A 22666-nucleotide genomic window follows, 5' to 3' on the forward strand; every position below is an offset into this window, starting at 1 on the left:
TTACTGCTGTGAACAGGTACCATGACCAAGGCAAGTGTCTATTTCTTCATCCAAAGGCAGCCTGGATAGGACTCTCATCATACATTGTGTAGAGTTAGAGCATTGGAACATCAAAGCCCACAACTATAGTGACACACTTCCTTTTTTCTTTTGTTTTGTTTACTTTTTTTTTTTTTTTTAGCTTTGTAGAGACAGGGATTCACTGTGTAGTCCTGGCTGTCTTAGAAGTCACTCTGTAGACCAGGTTGGCCTCGAATTTTGAAATCCACCTGCCACTACCTCCCAAGGGCTGGTATTACAGGCATGCACCATCATGCCCAGCTGTGACATACTTTCTTCAACAAGGCCACACATACTCCAAAAAGGCAACAACTCTTCATAATGAGACTCACTAAGCCAAGCATATTTTAATCACTGCATTCTATTCAATGGCCTCATAGGCTTATTCAAACACATGAATTATGTACCTCATATGAACAGTAAGTATTAGTGTATGGATTCAATAAATAATCCCGATCTGACTGAGTTTGGTGCTTGTGTGTTTTCTGCATCAACTCTCAAATCCCCAACTCCATGGCTCCTAAATGTCTTCCAAAGCATTACAACCCAGGTGAAAGTTTTACATTACTAAGTTTAGATGCAGCACTAGTTACAGTCTTATTATCTCTGAAACACAGCTTCTTTATGTTCTCAGAAAACACTGCCCAGAAGACTTCAAATCAGTAAAATGGCCTCTGTTTATCACTATTAATTTCTTGGCTCTACTAGCCAGCATTGTCCCTATAATCCATTCTATGTTTGAATGTAAAGCTAGAGCCAGAGGGTAAAGTTCTTGCAATTTGCTACTTCCTGTGGCTGAAACATGTCTCCCTTATTCTATTAAATCCTTCACTACTTAGGATTTGCTGTCCTGGGACTTGTTGTGTAAACTCACTTTGAACTCAGAGATCTGCATGTCACTATCCACTTAGTTCTAGTATTAAAGGTATATATCAACATGTCTGGTCCTAAGCATTATTTTTTAAACTTGGAACAGCTTCAGTACTAGGGTGGCATTGAACTCTGCCTGCCTCTATCTCTTTATTGCTGGGATTAAAGGCATATACTACAATGCCTGGACCTGATGTCCAAAACATATAAAGAACTCAAGAACAGTAGTGCTGTTGAAATATTACTGATCCTCGAAAAACCAGACAGCCTCAGATATGATGCAACACACACCAGGATATTTAATCTGTTTAAGTTAGCTTTCACCCAACCCCTCAACCTCTCACTGCCCCACCATCACAGAGGATGGTTTTGGTGGCAGACCCATGAATATGTTTCTGGGAAAGGCTTTATAGTAAGCAGAAAACAGAGTACATGTGTAAGCATCGGATTGGAAAGTTACTGTGGCCTTTAACATAATTGCTTTATGCTGGGAGTCATATCATAAACTTAATTTCTGCTCTACTCTGTATTGGTCATCATTAGGCAAGTGGTAGGCTTGTCACATGGAGAGCAGGTTTGTTGGGGAAATAATCTGGAAATGTTGGTCTTGTTGAATCTGTAAACTGCAAAAGCTCATCTTGTTGGAATTAGCATAGAGAATGGAACTAGGGAACAGTTTTGTTAGGGATCAACTTGAAGACTGGACCTTGTCACCAGCCTGTTAGTTTACCTGAGTTTAAAATTAGGTCAGGGTCTCTAAAATGGAGTCTGAACTTAAAATATTTGATTTCTTAAGGCTAAACTGAAAATAACAAAACAACACAATCAAAAAATGGAGTATAGAATTAACAGATAGAGAGGCTGCGGCGGCAGCAGTGGCGGCAGCAGCGGCAGCAGTGGCTGCTCAGGCTGAAGGGCCATCAGCAGTGGAACTAAGGCGTCACAGGGACCAGTTAGGCCCTGCGCCCATGACCACTGACCTTCGCTGACCAGCCGGGCGGCAAGCAGCAGCAGTTGTGCTGCGCCTGTCCTGCACGGAGGCCACTTCAGAACTCGGCCTCCCACCAGTCAGGAGAGGTGCATCCATCTTGGTTCCGTACTCCAGGGATCAGACAGACTGAGGTACACAAACATAATCCGAGGCCAACACCGCGGTGGTCTGAGCCCGACGGGCGTTGGCCTGCACCCAGGCCCTGGGCGGGTCGGGGTGCCATCGGGGTGCCAACCCAGCCAGGAGGTTTTTTTGCCCAGGCCTGCGCGCGCTGCCGCCATTTTGCCTGCAGGACGACAGAGAGCTCAGGCGGGCAGACCTGTAACAGGCATAGCCTAAGGCTAACAAAGCGGGGGTCCAGGCCCCAAAAGGCACAGGACTGACCCCAAGAAATGGGCGGCTTGGTGGGCCATCTGTGAGTCAACCCGCCCAGGTGATTGTTAGCAAAGCAGACTCTCCCGGCGTTTTCAGGGAGCGCAGGCACGCACGCCCGCCATCCTAGTCACCTGGCAGACCCAATTAACAGTCATAGCCCTAGGGGAACTTTGCTCGGACCTTGGCCTCCCAGGCTTTTGCCTGGACTCAGGGACTGGGCGGCCAGGCTAACCTTGTGTGCGACAGCCCGGTTGGCGGATCGGCTGCCCAGCGGAGTGAGCGGAACACAGGGGAGGTCACAGTAGCATACACCGTTGGCACTCCCTGGGGGTGCACACAGGCTCCATCTGGTCCACAGACACAATCTGGGGCAAGGCCTCAGGCAGAAGCCCTTAGCTCTACTCTCTCCGCTTCCGGATCCAGATCAGTCTGGGCGGCAGCATTACATCTCCAAGTCCTGCAAGTGGCTAGCTGGGCTTCCGGGCGGCCAGCTGGGAGAAGTCAGTGTGCTCCAGTGAATCCAGCGGGCCCCAGCGGGAGCCTTCGGGTGCCTGCTTTGGGATCTGAACAGCCTGGGCAGCAGCACACTGTCTACAAGCAGTGCAGGAGGTAAGCTGTGCACCAGAGGCCAACTGGGAAGGGGCAGCTTGCACTGGTGAGTCCAGCACTGACAAGATAAACTAACACCAGTGAGAACTAGATGGCAAAAGGCAAACGCAGAAACGTCACTAACAGAAATCAAGGCAATATGGCAACATCTGAACCCAATTCTCCTCTACCAACATGTCCTGGATACCCCATCACACCAGTAAAACAAGATTTGGATTTAAAATCACTGGTCATGATGCTGGTACAGGAACACATGAAGGACGTACATAAAGAAATTCAGGAGAAAATGGATCAAAAGTTAGAAGCCCTTGCAAGGGAAACACAAAAATCATTGAAAGAAATCCAGGAGAATACAAAAGCCAACAAGGAGGAAATGCAAAAAACACTTAAAGAAATACAGGAGAACTTTGGTCAACAGGCTGAGGTCATGAAAGACGAAACACAAAAATCTCTTAAAGAAATACAGGAGAACTTTGGTCAACAGGCTGAGGTCATGAAAGACGAAACACAAAAATCTCTTAAAGAATTACAGGAAAACACAAACATGCAAGTGAAGGAGCTAAGCAAAACCATCCAGGATCTAAAATCAGAAGTAGAAACAACTAAGAAAACTCAAAGGGAGACAACTTTGGAGATAGAAAGCCTTGGGAAGAAATCAGGGGACAGAGATGCAAATATCAACAACAGAATACAAGAGATAGAAGAAAGAATCTCAGATGCTGAAGATTCCATAGAAACCATGGACTCAACAGTTAAAGAAAATGCAAAATGCAAAAAGCTTGTAACCCAAAATATCCAGGAAATCCAGGGCACAATGAGAAGACCAAACCTAAGGATTATAGGCATAGATGAGAGTGAAGATTTACAACTTAAAGGGCCAGCAAACATCTTCAATAAAATTATGGAAGAAAACTTCCCTAACCTAAAGAGAGAGATGCCCATGAATATACAAGAAGCCTACAGAACTCCAAACAGACTGGACCAGAACAGAAATACTTCCCGTCACATAATAATCAAAACACCAAATATTCTAAACAAAGAAAGAATACTAAAGGCAGTAAGAGAAAAAGGCCAAGTAACATATAAAGGAAGACCTATCAGAATCACAGCAGACTTTTCACCTGAGACTATGAAGGCTAGAAGGTCCTGGGCAGATCTCATGCAGACTCTAAGAGAACACAAATGCCAACCAAAACTACTATATCCAGCAAAGCTCTCAATCACCATAGATGGAGAAACTAAGATATTTCATGACAAAACCAAGTTTACCCAATATCCATCCACAAACCCGGCCCTAAAAAGGATAATAGGAGGACAACACCTATACAAGGAGGGAAACTTCACCCTGGAAAAAGCAAGATAGTAACCTTTCATCAAACCCAAAAGAAGTTAAGCATTCAAATTTAAAAAATAACGTCAAAAATGATAGGAAGTAACAATCACTATTCCTTAATATCTCTTAACATCAATGGACTTAATGCCCCAATAAAAAGACACAGACTAACTGAATGGATACATAAACAGCACCCTACATTTTGCTGCTTACAGGAAACACACCTCAGGGTCAAAGACAAACACTACCTTAGAGTAAAAGGCTGGAAGACAATTTTACAAGCAAATGGTCTCAGGAAACAAGCTGGAGTAGCCATTTTAATATCAGATAAAATTGACTTTCAACCCAAAGTCATCAAAAGAGACCCTGAGGGACACTTCTTCCTGGTCAAAGGAAAAATACAAAAAGAAGAACTGTCAATCCTGAATATCTATGCCCCAAATGCAAGGGCACCCTCTTTCGTAAAAGAAACTTTATTAAAACTAAAAGCACACATTGCACCTAACACAATAATTGTGGGTGACTTCAACACTGCACTTTCCTCAATGGACCGATCAGGAAAACAGAAACTAAACAGGGACACAATGAAACTAATTGAAGCTTTGGACCAATTAGATTTAACAGATATATATAGAACATTCTATCCTAAAACAAAAGAATATAAATTTTTCTCAGCTCCTCATGGTACCTTCTCCAAAATCGACCATATAATTGGTCACAAGACAGACCTCAACAAATATAAGAAGATAGAACTATTCCCATGCCTCCTATCTGATCAGTATGGAGTAAAAGTGGTCTTCAATAGCAACAGAAACAACAGAAAGCCCACATACAAGTGGAAACTGAACAATACTCTACTCAATGATACCTTGGTCAAGGAAGAAATAAAGAAAGAAATTAAAGACTTTTTAGAACACAATGAAAATGAAAACACAACATACCCAAATCTATGGGACACAATGAAAGCAGTGCTAAGAGGAAAACTCATAGCCCTGAGTGCCTCCAAAAAGAAAATGGAGAGAGCATACATTACCAGCTTAATGACACACCTGAAAGCCCTAGAACAAAAAGAAGCTATTTCGCCCAGGAGGAGTAGAAGGCAGGAAATCATCAAACTCAGGGCCGAAATCAATCAAGTAGAAACAAGAGAACCATACAAAAAATCAACAATACCAGGAGCTGGTTCTTTGAGAAAATCAACAAGATAGATAAACCCTTAGCCAGAATGACCAAAGGGCACAGAGAAAGTATCCAAATTAACAAACTTAGAAATGAAAAGGGAGATATAACAACGGAAACTGAGGAAATCCAAAAAATCATCAGATCCTACTACAAGAGCCTATACTCAACACAACTGGAGAATCTGGAGGAAATGGACAATTTCCTTGACAGATATCAAATACCAAAATTAAATCAGGACCAACTAGACCATCTAAACAGTCCCATAATGCCTAAAGAAATAGAAGGAGTCATAGAAAGTATTCCAACCAAAAAAAGCACAGGACCAGATGGCTTCAGTGCAGAATTCTACCAGACCTTCAAAGAAGAGTTAACACCAATACTCTTCAAACTATTCCACAAAATAGAAACAGAAGGAACACTACCCAATTCCTTCTACGAAGCCACAATTACGCTGATACCAAAGCCACACAAAGATCCAACAAAGAAAGAGAACTTCAGACCAATTTCCCTTATGAACATCGATGCAAAAATACTCAATAAAATTCTTGCCAACCGAATCCAAGAACACATCAAAACGATCATCCACCATGATCAAGTAGGCTTTATCCCGGGAATGCAGGGTTGGTTCAATATACGGAAATCCATCAATACAATCCACTACATAAACAAACTCAAAGAACAAAACCACATGGTCATTTCATTGGATGCTGAAAAAGCATTTGACAAAATTCAGCATCCCTTCATGCTTAAAGTCTTGGAGAGAACAGGAATTCAAGGCCCATACCTAAACATAGTAAAAGCAATATACAGCAAACCGGTAGCCAGCATCAAACTAAATGGAGAGAAACTTGAAGCAATCCCACTGAAATCAGGGACCAGACAAGGCTGCCCCCTTTCTCCTTATCTTTTCAATATTGTACTTGAGGTACTAGCTCGGGCAATTCGACAACATAAGGAGGTCAAAGGGATACAAATTGGAAAGGAAGAAGTCAAACTATCATTATTTGCAGACGACATGATCGTCTACCTAAGTGACCCAAAGAACTCCACTAGAGAGCTCCTACAGCTGATAAACAACTTCAGCAAAGTGGCAGGTTATAAAATCAACTCAAGCAAATCAGTGGCCTTCCTATACTCAAAGGATAAGCAGGCTGAGAAAGAAATTAGGGAAATGACCCCCTTATCAATAGCCACAAACAGTATAAAGTATCTTGGGGTGACTCTTACCAAACATGTGAAAGATCTGTATGACAAGAACTTCAAGACTCTGAAGAAGGAAATGGAAGAAGACCTCAAAAAATGGGAAAACCTCCCATGGTCATGGATCGGTAGAATCAATATAGTTAAAATGGCCATTTTGCCTAAAGCACTATACAGATTCAATGCAATACCCATCAAAAACCCAACTCAATTCTTCACAGAGTTAGAAAGAGCAATTATCAAATTCATCTGGAACAACAAAAAACCCAGGATAGCTAAAACTATTCTCCGCAACAAATGGAAATCTGGGGGAATCAGTATCCCTGACCTCAAGCAATACTACCGAGCAATAGTGTTAAAAACTGCATGGTATTGGTACAGTGACAGGCAGGAGGATCAATGGAACAGGATTGAAGATCCAGAAATGAACCCACACACCTATGGCCACTTGATCCTCGACAAAGAGGCTGAAAACATCCAATGGAAAAAAGATAGCCTTTTCAACAAATGGTGCTGGTTCAACTGGAGGTCAGCATGCAGAAGAATGCGAATTGATCCATCCTTGTCTCCTTGTACTAAGCTCAAATCCAAATGGATCAAGGACCTCCACATAAAGCCAGACACTCTGAAGCTAATAGAAAAGAAACTGGGGAAGACCCTTGAGGACATCGGTACAGGGAGAAAGTTTATGAACAGAACACCAATAGCGTATGCTCTAAGAGCAAGAATTGACAAATGGGACCTCATAAAATTACAAAGTTTCTGTAAGGCAAAGGACACCATCAAGAGGACAAATCGGCAACCAACAAATTGGGAAAAGATCTTCACCAATCCTACTTCAGATAGAGGGCTAATATCCAATATATATAAAGAACTCAAGAAGTTAGACTTCAGAAAACCAAACAACCCTATTAAAAAATGGGGTACAGAGTTAAACAAAGAATTCTCACCTGAAGAACTTCGGATGGCGGAGAAGCATCTTAAAAAAATGCTCAACTTCATTAGTCATTAGGGAAATGCAAATCAAAACAACCCTAAGATTTCATCTTACACCAGTCAGAATGGCTAAGATTAAAAATTCAGGAGACAGCAGGTGTTGGAGAGGGTGTGGAGAAAGAGGAACACTCCTCCACTGCTGGTGGGGTTGCAAATTGGAACAACCACTCTGGAAATCAGTCTGGCGGTTCCTCCGAAAACTGGGCACCTTACTTCCAGAAGATCCTGCTATACCACTCCTGGGCATATACCCAGATTACTCCCCACCATGTAATAAGGATACATGTTCTACTATGTTCATAGCAGCCCTATTTGTAATTGCCAGATGCTGGAAAGAACCCAGGTATCCCTCAACAGAAGAGTGGATGCAAAAAATGTGGTATATCTACACAATGGAGTACTATTCAGCCATTAGAAACAATGAATTCATGAAATTCTTAGGCAAATGGATGGAACTAGAGAATATCATACTAAGTGAGGTAACCCAGACTCAAAAGGTGACTCATGGTATGCACTCACTAATAAGTGGATATTAACCTAGAAAACTGGAATACCCAAAACATAATCCACACATCAAATGAGGTACAAGAAGAAAGGAGGAGTGGCCCCTGGTTGTGGAAAGACTCAGTGAAACAGTATTCAGCAAAACCAGAACAGGGAAGTGGGAAGGGGTGGGTGGGAGGACAGGGGAAGAGAAGGGGGCTTGCAGGACTTTCGGGGAGTGGGGGGGCTAGAAAAGGGGAAATCATTTGAAATGTAAATAAATTATATCGAATAATAAAAAAAAAAAACAAAAAAAAAGAATTAACCGATAATTCACAACAGAAGACTAGTGAATGGCTGACAAGCACTTAAAGATATTTTCAAAGTTCTTGGTCATCAGGGAGATGCAAATAAAAACAACAATCAGATTCTACCTCAAACCAATCGGAATGACTAAAATCATAAACTCAGGTGACAACAATGCTGGCAAGGATGTGGAGAAAGCGAAACACTCCTCTATTTCTGCTGGAATTGCAAATTTATACAACCACTCTGGAAATCTATCCTGAGGTTCCTCAGAATATTGGAAATAGATCTCCCTGAAGACCAAGCTATAGCGCTCTTGGGCTTATACCCAAAAGTTGCCCCACCATGTTACAGCAGCACTTGTTCCACTGTGTTCATAGTGGCCTTATTTGTGATAGCCAGAAGCTGGAACAAATCCAGATGTCCTCCAGCAAAAGAATGGATACAGTAAATGTGGTTTATGTACAGGGTGCAATACTACAGATCTATTAAGAATGAGCATATCCAGAGTTTGCAGGTAAATGGATGGAAATAGAAAATACTATCCTGAGTAAAGTAACTCAAACCCAAAAAAACATGCATGGTATGTACTCAGTAATAAGTGGATGGAAGCCAAAAAATGTGCAGAATACCTAGGGTACAATCCACAGAACTCAAGAAGGTTAACAAACCGAAGTAAGAATGCCTCAGTTCCACTTAGAAGGGAGAACAAATCAATCACAGAGAGCAGAGGGAGGGAGGGGACTGGGTGAGAGAGGGACAGTGAGGGGGAAAGGGGAACAAGATCAGGTATTGGGTGGCAGGGGGAACAATACTGAAGCCCTAGGGGCAAAAGAAAGAATGGAAACAAGCAGGCTCAAGACTTGGAGGTGGGGGACACTCTAGAATGTATCAGACACCCAGGAGGAAAGAAACTCTCAGGACTCAAAGGGAGGGACCTTAGCTGAACTGCCCATAAGTAGGGAGAAGAAAATTCTAGAGTTGACCTCCTGAAGAAAGACATGGCATCAAGTGGAGGAATGTGGTTGCCATCCCCAGTCAAATGCTCTCTCGCTGAATTGTTCCTATCTGAAAGAATTACAAGGACAGAAATGGGGAAATGACTGAGCAAAAGAGTTCTAGTAATAAGCTCAAATTCTGATCCAGCTCAGGGGAACACCCCAAGTCCTGACACTAATACTGGTGGGCTTACAAATAGGGGCGCCTATCCTGAGTGTCTTCTGAAAGGCCCAACAAGCAGCTGAGTCAGATGCAGATAGTTACCTTCAACCAACCTACAGAAGCTGGTGATCCCTGTGATGGAATTAGGAAGTAGCTGCAAGAAGCTGTGGCAGAGGGTGATCCCATATGAGGCCACCAACTAGGGAGCATTAACCGGCTGATAGGAGGCCCCCAACATATATTCAGCAGAGGACTGCCAGATCTGGACTCAATCAGAGAAGTTGTAACTCTCTCTTGACAGATTTGGAACCCCAGAGTGTGGGGAGGTCTTATGTGGTAGTGTGGGGTCATCCTCTTAGAGACAGGAGCAGGTGGGAGATTTGGTACGTGGAATAATCAGTGGGTAGAGCTGGAGGGGAATAAAGCCTGGACTGTTGAAATAAAGATTAAATAATAATAATGATCATAATCATAAAAACTGATCAACTGAGACTTTCAACCTCTGCAACTGGACAAGTAGTAGATTCTTACTCTTGTAGACCACATGGAACCATTGTTGTTTTAGGGTTAGCACAACCTATAAGCCATTATAACAAATCATTGCCTCTATAAATGTATAGAAAGACTCATTGTATAAGTTCTGCTTCTAGCTGGGTGGTGGTTGTGCATACCTGTCATCCCAACACTCTAGGAGGAAAAATCAGGCCAATTTCTGAGTTCAAGGCCAGCCTGCTCTGCAGAGTCAGTTCCAGGATAGCCAGGGCTATACAGAGAAACCCAGCCTCAAAAAAAAAAAAAAATCAAAACCAAACCAAAACAAAACAAAACAACAAAAAAAACCAACCAAACAACAACAACAACAACAACAAAAAAAAACAAGTTCTGCTCCTCTAGAGAACCCTGACAAATACAGGAGGTAAGGCAAAGAAAGAGATCATTAGCAACTATACTTGGGAATACTGGAATACTGAGGTATTGCAGCCATCTGATGGTAATCATCAGAAATGAAAGTATTACGCGCTGGGGTATACGCTACTTTTAATGTTTCTAGGGAGCTGAAAACACATTTTTCTGAGGTCAAGTTTCTGATGTATACTCTTGGTTACCACTTGAAAATATCTAGATAAAACAAATATCAACACAGGAAGACATATCTCTGAGATATTTTCTGATTGAATTTTGTTAATGACTTCTAGGCAAGAACAGGACGGTGGAAGACCTACACATTTAATCCAGTTCCTAAACAATGATGACACACCTTTAATCCTGGACATGCCTTCTGCTGGAGGGTGGAAGTCGTATACCCTTAATCCAGATCCTAAGCCAGAATGACACACCTTTAATCTGGAACATGCCTTCTGCTGGATGGGACATACACCCTTAGTCCAGATCCTAAACCAGGATGACACACCTTTAATCCTGGACACGCCTTCTGCTGGAGGTGTGTATAAGGACATGGAAGCATGAAGATTTACCCATTTTTCAGCTTCTCCTCAACTTGTTCACACATCCATCCCTACACTGGCATTGGAGACAAATGCTTCCAGTTTGCAGCCTATAGAGAACATCTGAGACTTTCTAGTGGGACTGCAAAACTAAAAGACTCTTAAAGTTTTTATCTTCAGGTAACCACTGCTGGATTAGTAGGACTGCACTCTGTAAGTACTTATAAAAAGTTCCCTTTATGGCATGTATATAAAGATCCATTCCATAACTTGTTTTTATTGGACATTTTATTTATTTACGTTTCAAATGTTATGCCTTTCCTGGTTTCCCCTCCAAAAAACTCCATCCCTTCCCCCTCTAATTCCCCCTACTTCTATGAGGTTGCTCTCCCCAAGGACCCATATACTCCCTCCTCACTCCCCTAACATTGCCACACTTGGGGCATAGAACCTTCAGAGGACAAAGGCCCTTCTGCTTTTCTTTAGGGGGTGGCAGTGTTTCCCTGTACAGCACTGGCTGTCCTTGAACTCACTCTGTAGACCAGGCTAGCCTCGAACTCAGAAATTCCCCTGCATCTGCCTCCAAAGTGCTGGGATTAAAGGCATGTGCTATCACTGCCTGGGGTTTTTGGTTTTGTTTTTTGTTTTGTTTTGTGTGTGTGTGTGTGTGTGTGTGTGTGTGTGTGTGTGTGTGTGTGTGTTTAATCAGGTAATCTTTTTGTACAAAAGCAGATGGAGCCATGGCTCCCTTCCATGTGTAGTCTCTGATTGGGGATTTAGTCCCTGGGAGCTCTGCAGGGTCTGGTTCACCGATATTGTTGTTTTGCCTATGCAGTTGCAAATTTCTTCAGCTCCTTGGATCTTTTCTCTAACTCCATCATTGGGGTCCCTGTGTTCAGTCCAATGGTTCCCTGCTAGCAACAGCATCTGTATTTGTCAGGCTCTGGCAGATCCTCTCAGGAGACAGCTATATCAGGCTCCTGTCAGCAAGCACTTCCTGGCATCCACTATAGTGTCTGGGTTTGGTGACTGCATATGGTATGGATTCCCATGTAGGGCAGTTTCTGGATGGCCTATCCTATAGTCTTTGATTAACTCTTTGTCCCTTTATTTCCTTTGGTTTTTTTTTTTTTCCCCAAAACCTCTTTTGAAGAAAAGTTTATTTAAATCCATTAGCTACTTTTTTTATTTCATATATTTATTTACAATTCAAATGATTTCCCCTTTTCTGGCCTCCCACTCCTAAAAGTTCCATAAGCCATCTTCCCTCCCCCTGATCTCCCATCCACACCTTCCCACTTCCCTGTTCTGATTCTGCCTATATTGCTACACTGAGTCTTTCCAGAACCAGTCCACTCCTCCTTTCTTCTTGTACATCATTTGATGTGTGGATTATGTTTTGGGTATTTCAATTTTCTAGGCTTATATGCACTTATTAGTGAGTGCATACCATGATTAATCTTTTGAGACTGTGTTACCTCACTTAGTATGATGTTCTCCAGCTCCATTCATTTGTCTAACAATTTCATGAATTCATTGTTTCTAATGGCTGAATAGTACACCATTGTGTATATATACCACATTTTTTTATATCCATTCTTCCGTTGAGGGATACCTGGGTTCTTTCCAGGTTCTGGCTACTATAAATAGGGCTGCTATGAACAAAGTGGAACAAGAATCCTTATTACCTGCTGGGGAATCCTCTGGGTATATGCCCAGGAGTAGTACAGCAGGATCCTCCGGAAGTGACATGTCCAGTTTCCTGAGGAACCGCCAGAATGATTTCCAGATTGGTTTTACCAATTTGCAACCACACCAGCAGTGGAGGAGTGTTCCTCTTTCTCCACATCCTTGCCAACACCTGCTGTCTCCTGAGTTTTTAATCTTAGCCACTCTGACTGGGATAAGGAGAGCCGGAGGGGAATAAAGCCTGGACTGTTAAAATAAAGATTAAATAATAATAATGATCATAATCATGAAAACTGATCAACAGAGACATTCAACCTCTGCAACTGAACAAGTAGTAGATTCTTACTCTAGTAGACCACATGAAACCATTGTTGTTTTAGGGTTAGCACAACCTATAAGCCATTATAACAAATCATTGCCTTTATAAATGTATAGAAAGACTCATTGTATAAGTTCTGCTTCTAGCCAGGTGGTGATGGTGCACACCTGTAATCCCTACACTCTAGGAGGAAGAATCAGGCCAATTTCTGAGTTCAAGGCCAGCCTGCTCTGCAGAGTAAGTTCCAGGATAGCCTGGCCTATACAGAGAAACCCTGTCTCAAAAAAAAAAAAAAAAAAAAAAAAAAAGTTCTGCTCCTCTAGAGAATGCTGACAAATACAGGAGGTTAAGCAAAGAAAGAGATCATTAGCAAGTATACTTGGGAAAACTGGAATACTGAAGTATTGCAGCCATCTGATGGTAATCATTAGAAATGAAAGTATTATGTGCTGGGGTATACTCTACTTTTAATGTTTCTAGGGAGCTGAAACCACATATTTCTGAGGTCAAGGTTGTGATGTGTACTCTTGGTTGCCACTTGAAAATATCTAGATAAAACAAATATCAACACAGGAGGACACATCTCTGAGGTATTTTCTGATTGAATTTTGTTAATGACTTCTAGGCAAGAAAGGAGGGTGGAAAACATACACCCTTAATCCAGATCCTAAGCCGGGATGACACACCTTTAATCCTGGACACGCCTTCTGCTGGACAGTGGAAGACATATACCCTTAATCCAGATCCTAAGCCAGGATGACACACCTTTAATCCTGGACACGCCTTCTGCTGGAGTTGTATATAAGGACATGGAAGCCTGAAGATTTACCCATTTTTCAGCTTCTCCTCAACTTGTTCACACATCCATCCCTACAATGGCATTGGAGCCAAATGCTTCCAGTTTGCAGCCTATAAAGAACATCTGAGACTCTCTAGTGGGACTGCAAAACTAAAAGACTCTTAAAGTTTTTATCTTCAGGTAACCACTGCTGGATTAGTTGTATTGCACTCTGTAAGTACTTCCACAAATTCCCTTTATGACATGTATATATAGATGCATTCCATAACTTGTTTTTTATTGGACATTTTATTTATTTACGTTTCAAATGTTATGCCTTTCCTGTTTCCCTTCCAAAAAAGGCCATCCCTTCCCCCTCTATTTCCCCCTCCTTCTATGAGGTTGCTCTCCCCAAGGACCCAATACTCCTTCCTCACTCCCATAACATTGCCACACTTGGGACATAGAACCTTCAGAGGATAAAGACCCTTCTGCTTTTCTTTGGGGGGGGGGCAGTGTTTCATCTTATAGCACTGGCTGTCCTGGAACTCACTCTGTAAACCAGGCTAGCCTTGAACTCACAAATCCACCTGCATCTGCCTCCAAAGTGCTGGGATTAAAGCCCTGTGCTGTCATTGCCTGGGGGTTTTTGTTTTTGTATTTTGTTTTGTTCTGTGTGTGTGTGTGTGTGTTTGTTTGTTTGTTTGTTTGTTTAATCAGGCAATCTTTTGGTACAAAAGCAGATGGAGCCATGGCTCCCTTCCATGTGTAGTCTCTGGTTGGGGCTTTGGTCCCTGGGAGCTCTGCAGGGTCTGGTTCATTGATATTGTTGTTTTGCCTATGCAGTTGCAAACTTCTTTGGCTCCTTGGAACTTTTCTCTAACTCCATCATTGGGGTCCCTGTGTTCATTCCAATGGTTCCCTGCTAGCAATAGCATCTGTATTTGTCAGGCTCTGGCAGATCCTCTCAGGAGACAGCTAGATCAAGCTCCTGTCAGCAAGCACTTTCTTGGCATCCACTATAGTGTCTGGATTTGGTGACTGCATATGGTATGGATTCCCAGGTAGCACAGTTTCTGGATGGCCTTTCCTGTGGTCTTTGATTAACACTTTGTCCCTTTATTTCCTTTTTTCCCCCCAAGACCTCTTTTGGAGAAAAGTTTATTTAAATCCATTAGCTACTTTTTTTTAATTTGATATATTTAATTACAATTCAAATGATTGCCCCTTTTTTGGCCTCCCACTTCCAAAAGTCCCATAAGCCATCTTCCTTCCCCCTCATCTCCCATCCACCCCTTTCCAATTCCCTGTTCTGGTTCTGCCCTATACAGCTACACTGAGTCTTTCCAGAACTAGTCCACTCCTCCATTCTTCTTGTGCATCATTTGACTTGTGGATTATGTTTTGGGTATTTCAATTTTCTAGGCTAATATCCACTTATTTGTGAGTGCATACCATTATTAATCTTTTGAGACTGGGTTACCTCACTTAGCATGATGTTCTCCAGCTCCATTTATTTGTTTAAGAATTTCATGAATTCATTGTTTCTAATGGCTGAATAGTGCTCCATTGTGTATATATACCACACTTTTTTATATCCATTCTTCCGCTGAGGGATACCTGGGTTCTTTCCAGGTTCTGGCTACTATAAATAGGGCTGTTATGAACAAAGTCGAACAAGAATCCTTATTACCTGCTGGGGAATCCTCTGGGTATATGCCCAGGAGTAGAATAGCAGGATCCTCCGGAAGTGACATGTCCAGTTTCCTGAGGAACCGTCAGAGTGATTTCCAGACTGGTTTTATGAATTTGCAACCACACCAGCAGTGGAGGAGTATTCCTCTTTCTCCACATCCTTGCCAACACCTGCTGTCTCCTGAGTTTTTAATCTTAGCCACTCTGACTGGGGTAAGGTGAAATCTCAGGGTTGTTTTGATTTGCATTGGAGAGGAACAATTTTTGGGTTTAAATTTTGTTGATAGGTAAGTTGTCCATCTCTCAATAGGAGGTTGTTTTGACCTCTGGTTATGGGTTCTATAGTTTCTTACTATACTTTTTTTCGGTGTTTCAGTTAATAGTATCCCCATTGGGTCCTGGGAGCCCCTCGCTTCCCTGGCCTCTGAGACTTTCTGGTGGCTCCTGCATGTTTTCCATCCTCCATTGCTATACACTCTCTTCAAATTCTGAAGATCTATACGTCTACTGTCTCTTCCCATACCTGATGCTGCCCCCCTTTATATCCCTTCTAGTTTCTCTCTTTCTCCGTAGATCCCTAACATGCTCTACCTCCCTTGATTATTTTATTCTCCCTTTTAAGAAAGACTGAATTATTCACGCTTTGGTCTTCCTTCTATTAAAGCTTCAAAAGACCTGGGAATTGAATCTTGAGAATGCCAACCACCTTGCCTAATTCTCAATTTATGAGAGACTACATACCATTTTTGTCCTTTTGTGATTGGTTTACCTCACTCAGGATAATATTTTTTAGTTCCATCCACTTCGCTGAGAATTTCCTGGAGTCATTGTTGAGTACAACCCCATGGTGTCAATGTATGACATTCACTGTATCCATTTCTTTGTTGAGGGATATCTGGATTGTTTCCAGCTTGCAGCTATTAAAAATAATGCTGTAATTAACATAGTGGACCATATATCCTTGTTATATATTGGGGCATCTTTTGGGTATATGCCAAGGAGTTGTATAGCTGGGTCCTCAGGTAGTACTATTTCCAATTTTTTGAGGAACTGCCAGACAGATTTCCAGGTTTGTTGTACCATCTTGTGATCCCAACAGCAATGGAGGAGTGATTCTCTTTCTCCAAGTCCTTTTCAGCATCTGCTATCACTTTAGTTTTTGATCTTAGCCATTCTGATTGGTAAGATGTGGAGTCTCAGGGTTGTTTTGATTTGCATTTCACTGATGACTAAGGATATTGAACATTTCTTTAGGTGATTCTTGGCCATTTGAGATTCCTCAGTTAAAAATTCTGTTACTCTCTGTACCCCATTTTTAATAGGGTTATTTTGTTCTCTGTGTTCTAAATTATTTATTGAATATATACTATATATACTATATTGAATAGATAGAGAGAGACTGGGCAGGCATGACTTATCCTTGATTTTGCTGAAATTGCTTCAATTTTCTCGCCGTTTAGTTTGATCTTGGATACTGGTTTGCTTTTACTAGGTTTAGGTGTGAGCCTCTTTCTAGAGCTCAAGAGTTGTTCTGATTCTTCAGATTTACCTTTGAGAAAGACCAGGGTAAATCCTACCACCTACTATGTCACTACTTAGGGCATGAAGAAAAGTCCAGTTTTGTCCTGCTTAGACTTATGAAAAAGATTTCAAGGAAACTTTCTACATTTTGCCACATGTTTCAGTCAATATTTGGATGATTTTATTCTCTTCCCATAATTTTTATTATTATTTAATAATCATAAACAAAAATATAGAATTTTTTATTTATAAATTTATAAATTTAAAAAATATAAAATATTTTAAAACTGAGGGATGTTGAATGGTATCAAGTAGAGAGTACCCTGCAGCTATGTTATATGATAATGTTAAGAAATAGAGACCTAAGCCAGTTTTCAGGCAAATATTTTCCATCTCTGCAAGTTAGAGGCAAAAGAATTCTCATTTTGAGACTAGATTGAAGTAGTAAAAGACTTTTAAAAAAATGAGTTGCCTTGTAATATCTTGGTATCTTCTTGGTGGGAGGAGGTTCCCAGTTTCCTGGGAGAGGGCTGGATGTTGAGCAGAACACCTAATAAGTGTTTTAATCAGTGATGCTTTTGTAAAGATACCATCACAAAACACCAGAGGATACTTTTTAGAGCATTTTCTAATTGATGAAAAGGTGAAAGATTGTACTAGCAGTTGCCAAGTTTTAATTTCATGTATTACAAGTTCCTGAATTAATTTCAAAAGTATACCTATCCATCCAAACTTTACACTTATTTTTTCAATCTACATGTTGTGACAAATCATATTGATGGTAATGATGAAGATGATAATTATGATGATGATATGATTTTTATTTTTCTTTCACTTTTTCTCTTTCTCTCCTTTCTTTGTTTCTTTGTTTCTTTCTTTCTTAAATATTTGATTTCATCACTCCATTTTTTAAATTTAAAATTAGATTTTTCTTTCATTTTGTCCATCCTTAGACCAGGTTCCGTGAGCTGTGTGGATATAATCCTAGACAATGTGGTCCTATTGTCAGTATGCTGACAGTGAACCTGTCTCTTTGCATTAGTCTATATTATTTGAGTAACTTGATGGGACCCCATAGAAGAAGAATACTAGAGAATGCAGCAGATTCCTTCCTCAGGGAGACTTGCCTGGATTCAAAATTGGCCACACCAGGTCATGTATTGAGATTCCCATTATTGAGATTACCCTCATATGCACTATAACTCTCCATTGCAAGAGGTTTCAACAACACCATACAATATTATATTAATTTACAATCTTCATCCAAAACAACCCTCACATGAATTCTACTACTGCTTTACAAACCCACCACAATTGCGCCCAAAAATCCTATACCACATTCTCTTCCAAGATGGATGAGTACAATATTGAAGGTGCGCATTGGCCATTAAGTAAATGGTAGTAGGCAAGCTAACACACAAGAACCTAAGAGGCTGGTTAGCTGGGAGCACCTTCTGAGTTCTATGAGCCTGGGATGAAATGTTTAAACAAGCTCTCTAGATATGAGGCCCTACCCACTGAAAGGTATGGTCTACCAAATCATAGAATCATAACTTCTGACCACCTCAGGATGAGCTTTACACAAGGAGACCTCAGAGCAATAGAGTTGAATTTTACTTGACCATTCCACATTCATCAGAACCAAAGAACGTGTGAAGCCCTGGCATCCAGCACACATTCTCTGCCTTCTTTCTACCATGTAACTTCTGTCTGTCCACTGAATGTGTGTATTCTCAAGGACTTTAAGCTCTCACAGTGGCATATCTAGTTCAGCCCAGTGTTCTCCTTTTCCCAACAGTGTAAGAACATGGAGAGTTCCTACACCTTTTGTGAAGCCTATATGGAGATGGCAGAAAACACAGTTGCTTCCCAGCCAGGATCCTGGAATACCCAACCTTCCCCTATGGAGTCCAGCCAGCTTATTTCAGGTCAGAGCTCAGATATGCCTACCTGGAAACAAATAGTGATGGCATCAACATCCTGTAGCAACCAAGATGCAGCCTGTACTCTGAGTTCAACAGCACACCTGGAAGAAGCCAATGATTTCCTGTTTGGAGAGCCAAGTGAGACCTCTTTTTGGTACCAGCAAGTTGTGTCTGCTGAGCAGAAAATCTCCCCTGCAGGCCCTCAGCACATGCAGCTCAACAGCACCCCGAAGACATGCCTCTCTCATTCCCAGAAGAGAGCAGAACTTGACACCAGGGATACTCTCTACAATGAAGGCTACTGGAAGAGGACACTGAACTCTGACAAGACTCTCTTGTTCACAAATACAGACATGTGTTTGAATCCCAGGATTAACTTTGGTAATCATCAAAATGTGCTTTCAGGAAGTCATGCTCTCCAGGACCCAAATGTAGATCACTCCCTTGCTTCTAAACATGACCAGATTTTCAGTGGTGAACATGAGATGCCTTTCCATGGTAACCAGACCAACTACAATCAGATGACACCAAGGAATGGAGGGCATCTGACTCTCTATGGGAATCAGATGACATCACCCAGTTATACACAGGCCCTTTATCCCAATCAAATCATAACATCCTTTTCTGAACAGAATTGTTTTGGGAATCACCAGGAGAGCCCAGTAGCTGACAATGAATACTATGGAAATCAGATGATACTGCCAAATGGAAACCAGGTTTTCTCTGAGCCTCAGATGAGAATTAACTGTGACCAAACAAATGACCAAATGAAATCCTTCAGTGTTCAGAATGTCTTCAAAGATCAGGAGAATCTCCTCAGTTGTGAGCACTCCTTCTCTGGGTATCAGACATCAGGGTACAGATGTGACCAGGATTTGATTGTGAATCACCAGGCATCAATTTCATTTGCTGGCCAGGCTTTCTATGAGTTTCAGAAAGAGACTTCCAGTTTTGACACCACTTTTCATGGGTCTCAGAGGACAACCTCCAGTCCAGAAGAGAACCTGGCTAGCCATTCAGAGACAAGTCCCAGTTCTGAAGAGATATTCTATTTGGGTCAGATAAAGACCTCTTTTGATGAAAATGTCTGCCCAAATCAGAATGGAACACCCAATCTGGAAGGAAGCCTTGATTGGCAGGTGACTTCACTTAGTCCCCAAGCCTCATATGTGGATGAAAACCCTTATCCTTCAAGTTCCCCTTTGGTCCAAAGACAACCTCAGGAAAATTCTTCAGCTTCCAGTTTGGTCCAGGTACAACGTCCAGAGATGAAGTCAGACACCAAGACCAAGAGGCCAGTGTCCCGGAAGAACCCTCATCCTTTGAAGAGCTTCTCCTGTACCTACAAGGATTGCCAGAAATCATACAAAAAGTCTCACCACCTCAAAAACCACATGAAGAAACACACAGGTCAGAAGGATTATGCCTGTGATGAGCCTGGGTGCAAATGGAAATTCTTCCGCTCAGGAGATCTCAAGAGACACAAACAAAAGCACAGTTGGGAGAGGCCCTACCCCTGTGACATGTGCAACAAAAGCTATTCCAGACCTGATTATCTCAAAAAGCATCAGAGGAGCCATCTTCAAACATCATCCATCACTGCAACCTGAATGCCCACTCCCCTCCTTATACCATATCATATTACACTAACATATTTCTTCCTTCTTCTCAGTCACCATACCTGACCACTAATCAAGTACTTTGGGGATAATAGTGGGCCCCAGCAATGGACTCACTCAAATATTCCCAGCAGATTTTTTTTCAAGGAAAGCAGAGATGTAATGACAAACGTGTAGCCAGCCTGAATCAAAATTGTATACAATGAAATTTTATTATCAATTAAACATAAAATTATAAATACTTTAAAAAGTAGGGAACTTTTCATTGTCTCAATTCACATTCCTGAATTTGAAATCAAATGCCATGTTCATAATAGGAAGACATAATAACTTCAGTGTGTTCAAAAAATGTTTGCTTGAAAATCACTAAAAGTGATAAACATGCTGCCTCCAACTCAAATATTCACAAAACACATGTGTGACAAAGGAAGTGAAAAATCTCAATATTATGAAAATCCAACAGTCCAATTGAACTAGATGTGGAGATATTTCCCTGAAGAAATTTAGGTGAATTCAGACAAGTGAAGAAGAGTCATTGTGCTTGCCCAATGCAAAATCTCAAATTAAAACCACACTCATGTATCATCATATACAATGGCAAATACAAAAACAAAACAAACACACAACTTTCCTCCACCCAACTTGAAAATCCTAAAGATAGACTATATTCTGGGTAATGCTCCATTTTACACATTCCAGAGGACAAAACAACAAATTAGAAATTAATTCCTCAGATAGAGCAGTGGCAGGGCCTGTGAGACTTTTTGTTTTTCTTTTGTATTTATTGTTTAAATTTTTATTAGATATTTACTTTATTTACATTTCAAATGTTATCCCCTTTCCACTTTTTCCCTCTTTTTCCCTCACTTTTCCACATGTGCAAGGACTTTTCCTCTCATTGACACCTGACCACCCCATCCTCTGCTACATATGCAACTGGGGCCATTGGTACCTCCATGTGTACTCTGTGGTTGGTGGCTAAATCCCTAGGAGCTCGGGGAGTCCTGATTTGTTCTTGTTTTTGTTCCTCCTATGGGGCTGTAAACCCCATCAGCTCCTAGGGTCCTTTCTCTAGCTCCTCCATTGGGAAGCCTGTGCTCAGTTCAATGGTAGGCTAAGAGCATCCACTCTGTATTTGGCAGGCACTGGCAGAACCCCTCAGAAGACAACTATATCAGGCTCCTGTCAGCTAGAACTTCTTGGCATCCACAATAGTGTCTGGGTTTGGTAATTGTATATTGAATGGATCCCCAGGTATGGCAGTCTCTGGGTGGTTTTCCTTCAATCTGCTACACACTGTCTCTGTATTTCCTCCCATAGGTATTTTGTACCCCTTTTAAGAAGGACCAAAGTGTCCACACTTTGGTTTTCCTTCTTCTTGAACTTCATGTGGTCTCTATTATATCTTGGGTATTCCTGCCTTCTGGGGCAATATTCACTTATCAGTGAGCATACCATATGTGTTTTTTAGTGATTGACTGGTTTAAGTCACTCAGAATGTTATTTTCTAGCTCCATCCATTTGCCTAAGAATTTCATGAAGACATTGATTTAATAGCTAAGTAGTACTCCATTGTTTAAAGGTACCACATTTTCTGTATCCATTCCTCTCTTGAGGGACATCCTGGCTCTTTCCAGCTTCTGTCTGTTATAAATAAACCTGCTATGAACCTAGTGGAGCATGTGTCCTTATTACATGTTGGAGCAACTTCTGGGTATAGGCCCAGGAGTGTTATATCTGGGTCCTCAGGTACTACTATGTCCAATTTTCAGAGGAACTGCCAAACTGATAAATAAATAAATGGAAATCTAACTACTGAGAAAAAGTTAGCAACTGAAATTTCATTTAGACACACTAAAAGAGGTCAATCTGTTTTCTTCAGTGGAGTCACACCAGACAGATCAAGCACTGCAGGGAAGGCCTCATGTTCAGAAGTAGGTGACATACCAAAAATGGGTTACATGTGATTTTGCATGTGTGCTTTTTTTTTAAATTACAGGTTAGTTTTCTTTGTTTTGTTTTGTTTTTTTTTTTGATGCTTTTGATTTTTTTTGGTGTGTGTGTGCATTAATTTTTTTGTTTTTTCTTTGGAGAAGGAACTTAAAAGTT

General features: G+C 41.3%; 1 protein-coding gene across 1 annotated transcript; it reads left to right on the forward strand.

Moving 5' to 3' along the window:
- Positions 1-18853: 18853 nt before the first annotated feature.
- LOC127680003 (Kruppel-like factor 18) lies at positions 18854-20548 on the forward strand. The gene is made up of 2 exons (XM_052175563.1): positions 18854-19426; positions 19511-20548. Exons 1-2 carry the CDS (start codon positions 18854-18856, stop codon positions 20546-20548), a joined length of 1611 nt encoding a protein of 536 aa, XP_052031523.1.
- Positions 20549-22666: the final 2118 nt, after the last annotated feature.

The sequence above is a fragment of the Apodemus sylvaticus genome, chromosome 3 (assembly GCF_947179515.1).
Source record: "Apodemus sylvaticus chromosome 3, mApoSyl1.1, whole genome shotgun sequence".
Taxonomy (NCBI): Eukaryota; Metazoa; Chordata; class Mammalia; order Rodentia; family Muridae; genus Apodemus; species Apodemus sylvaticus.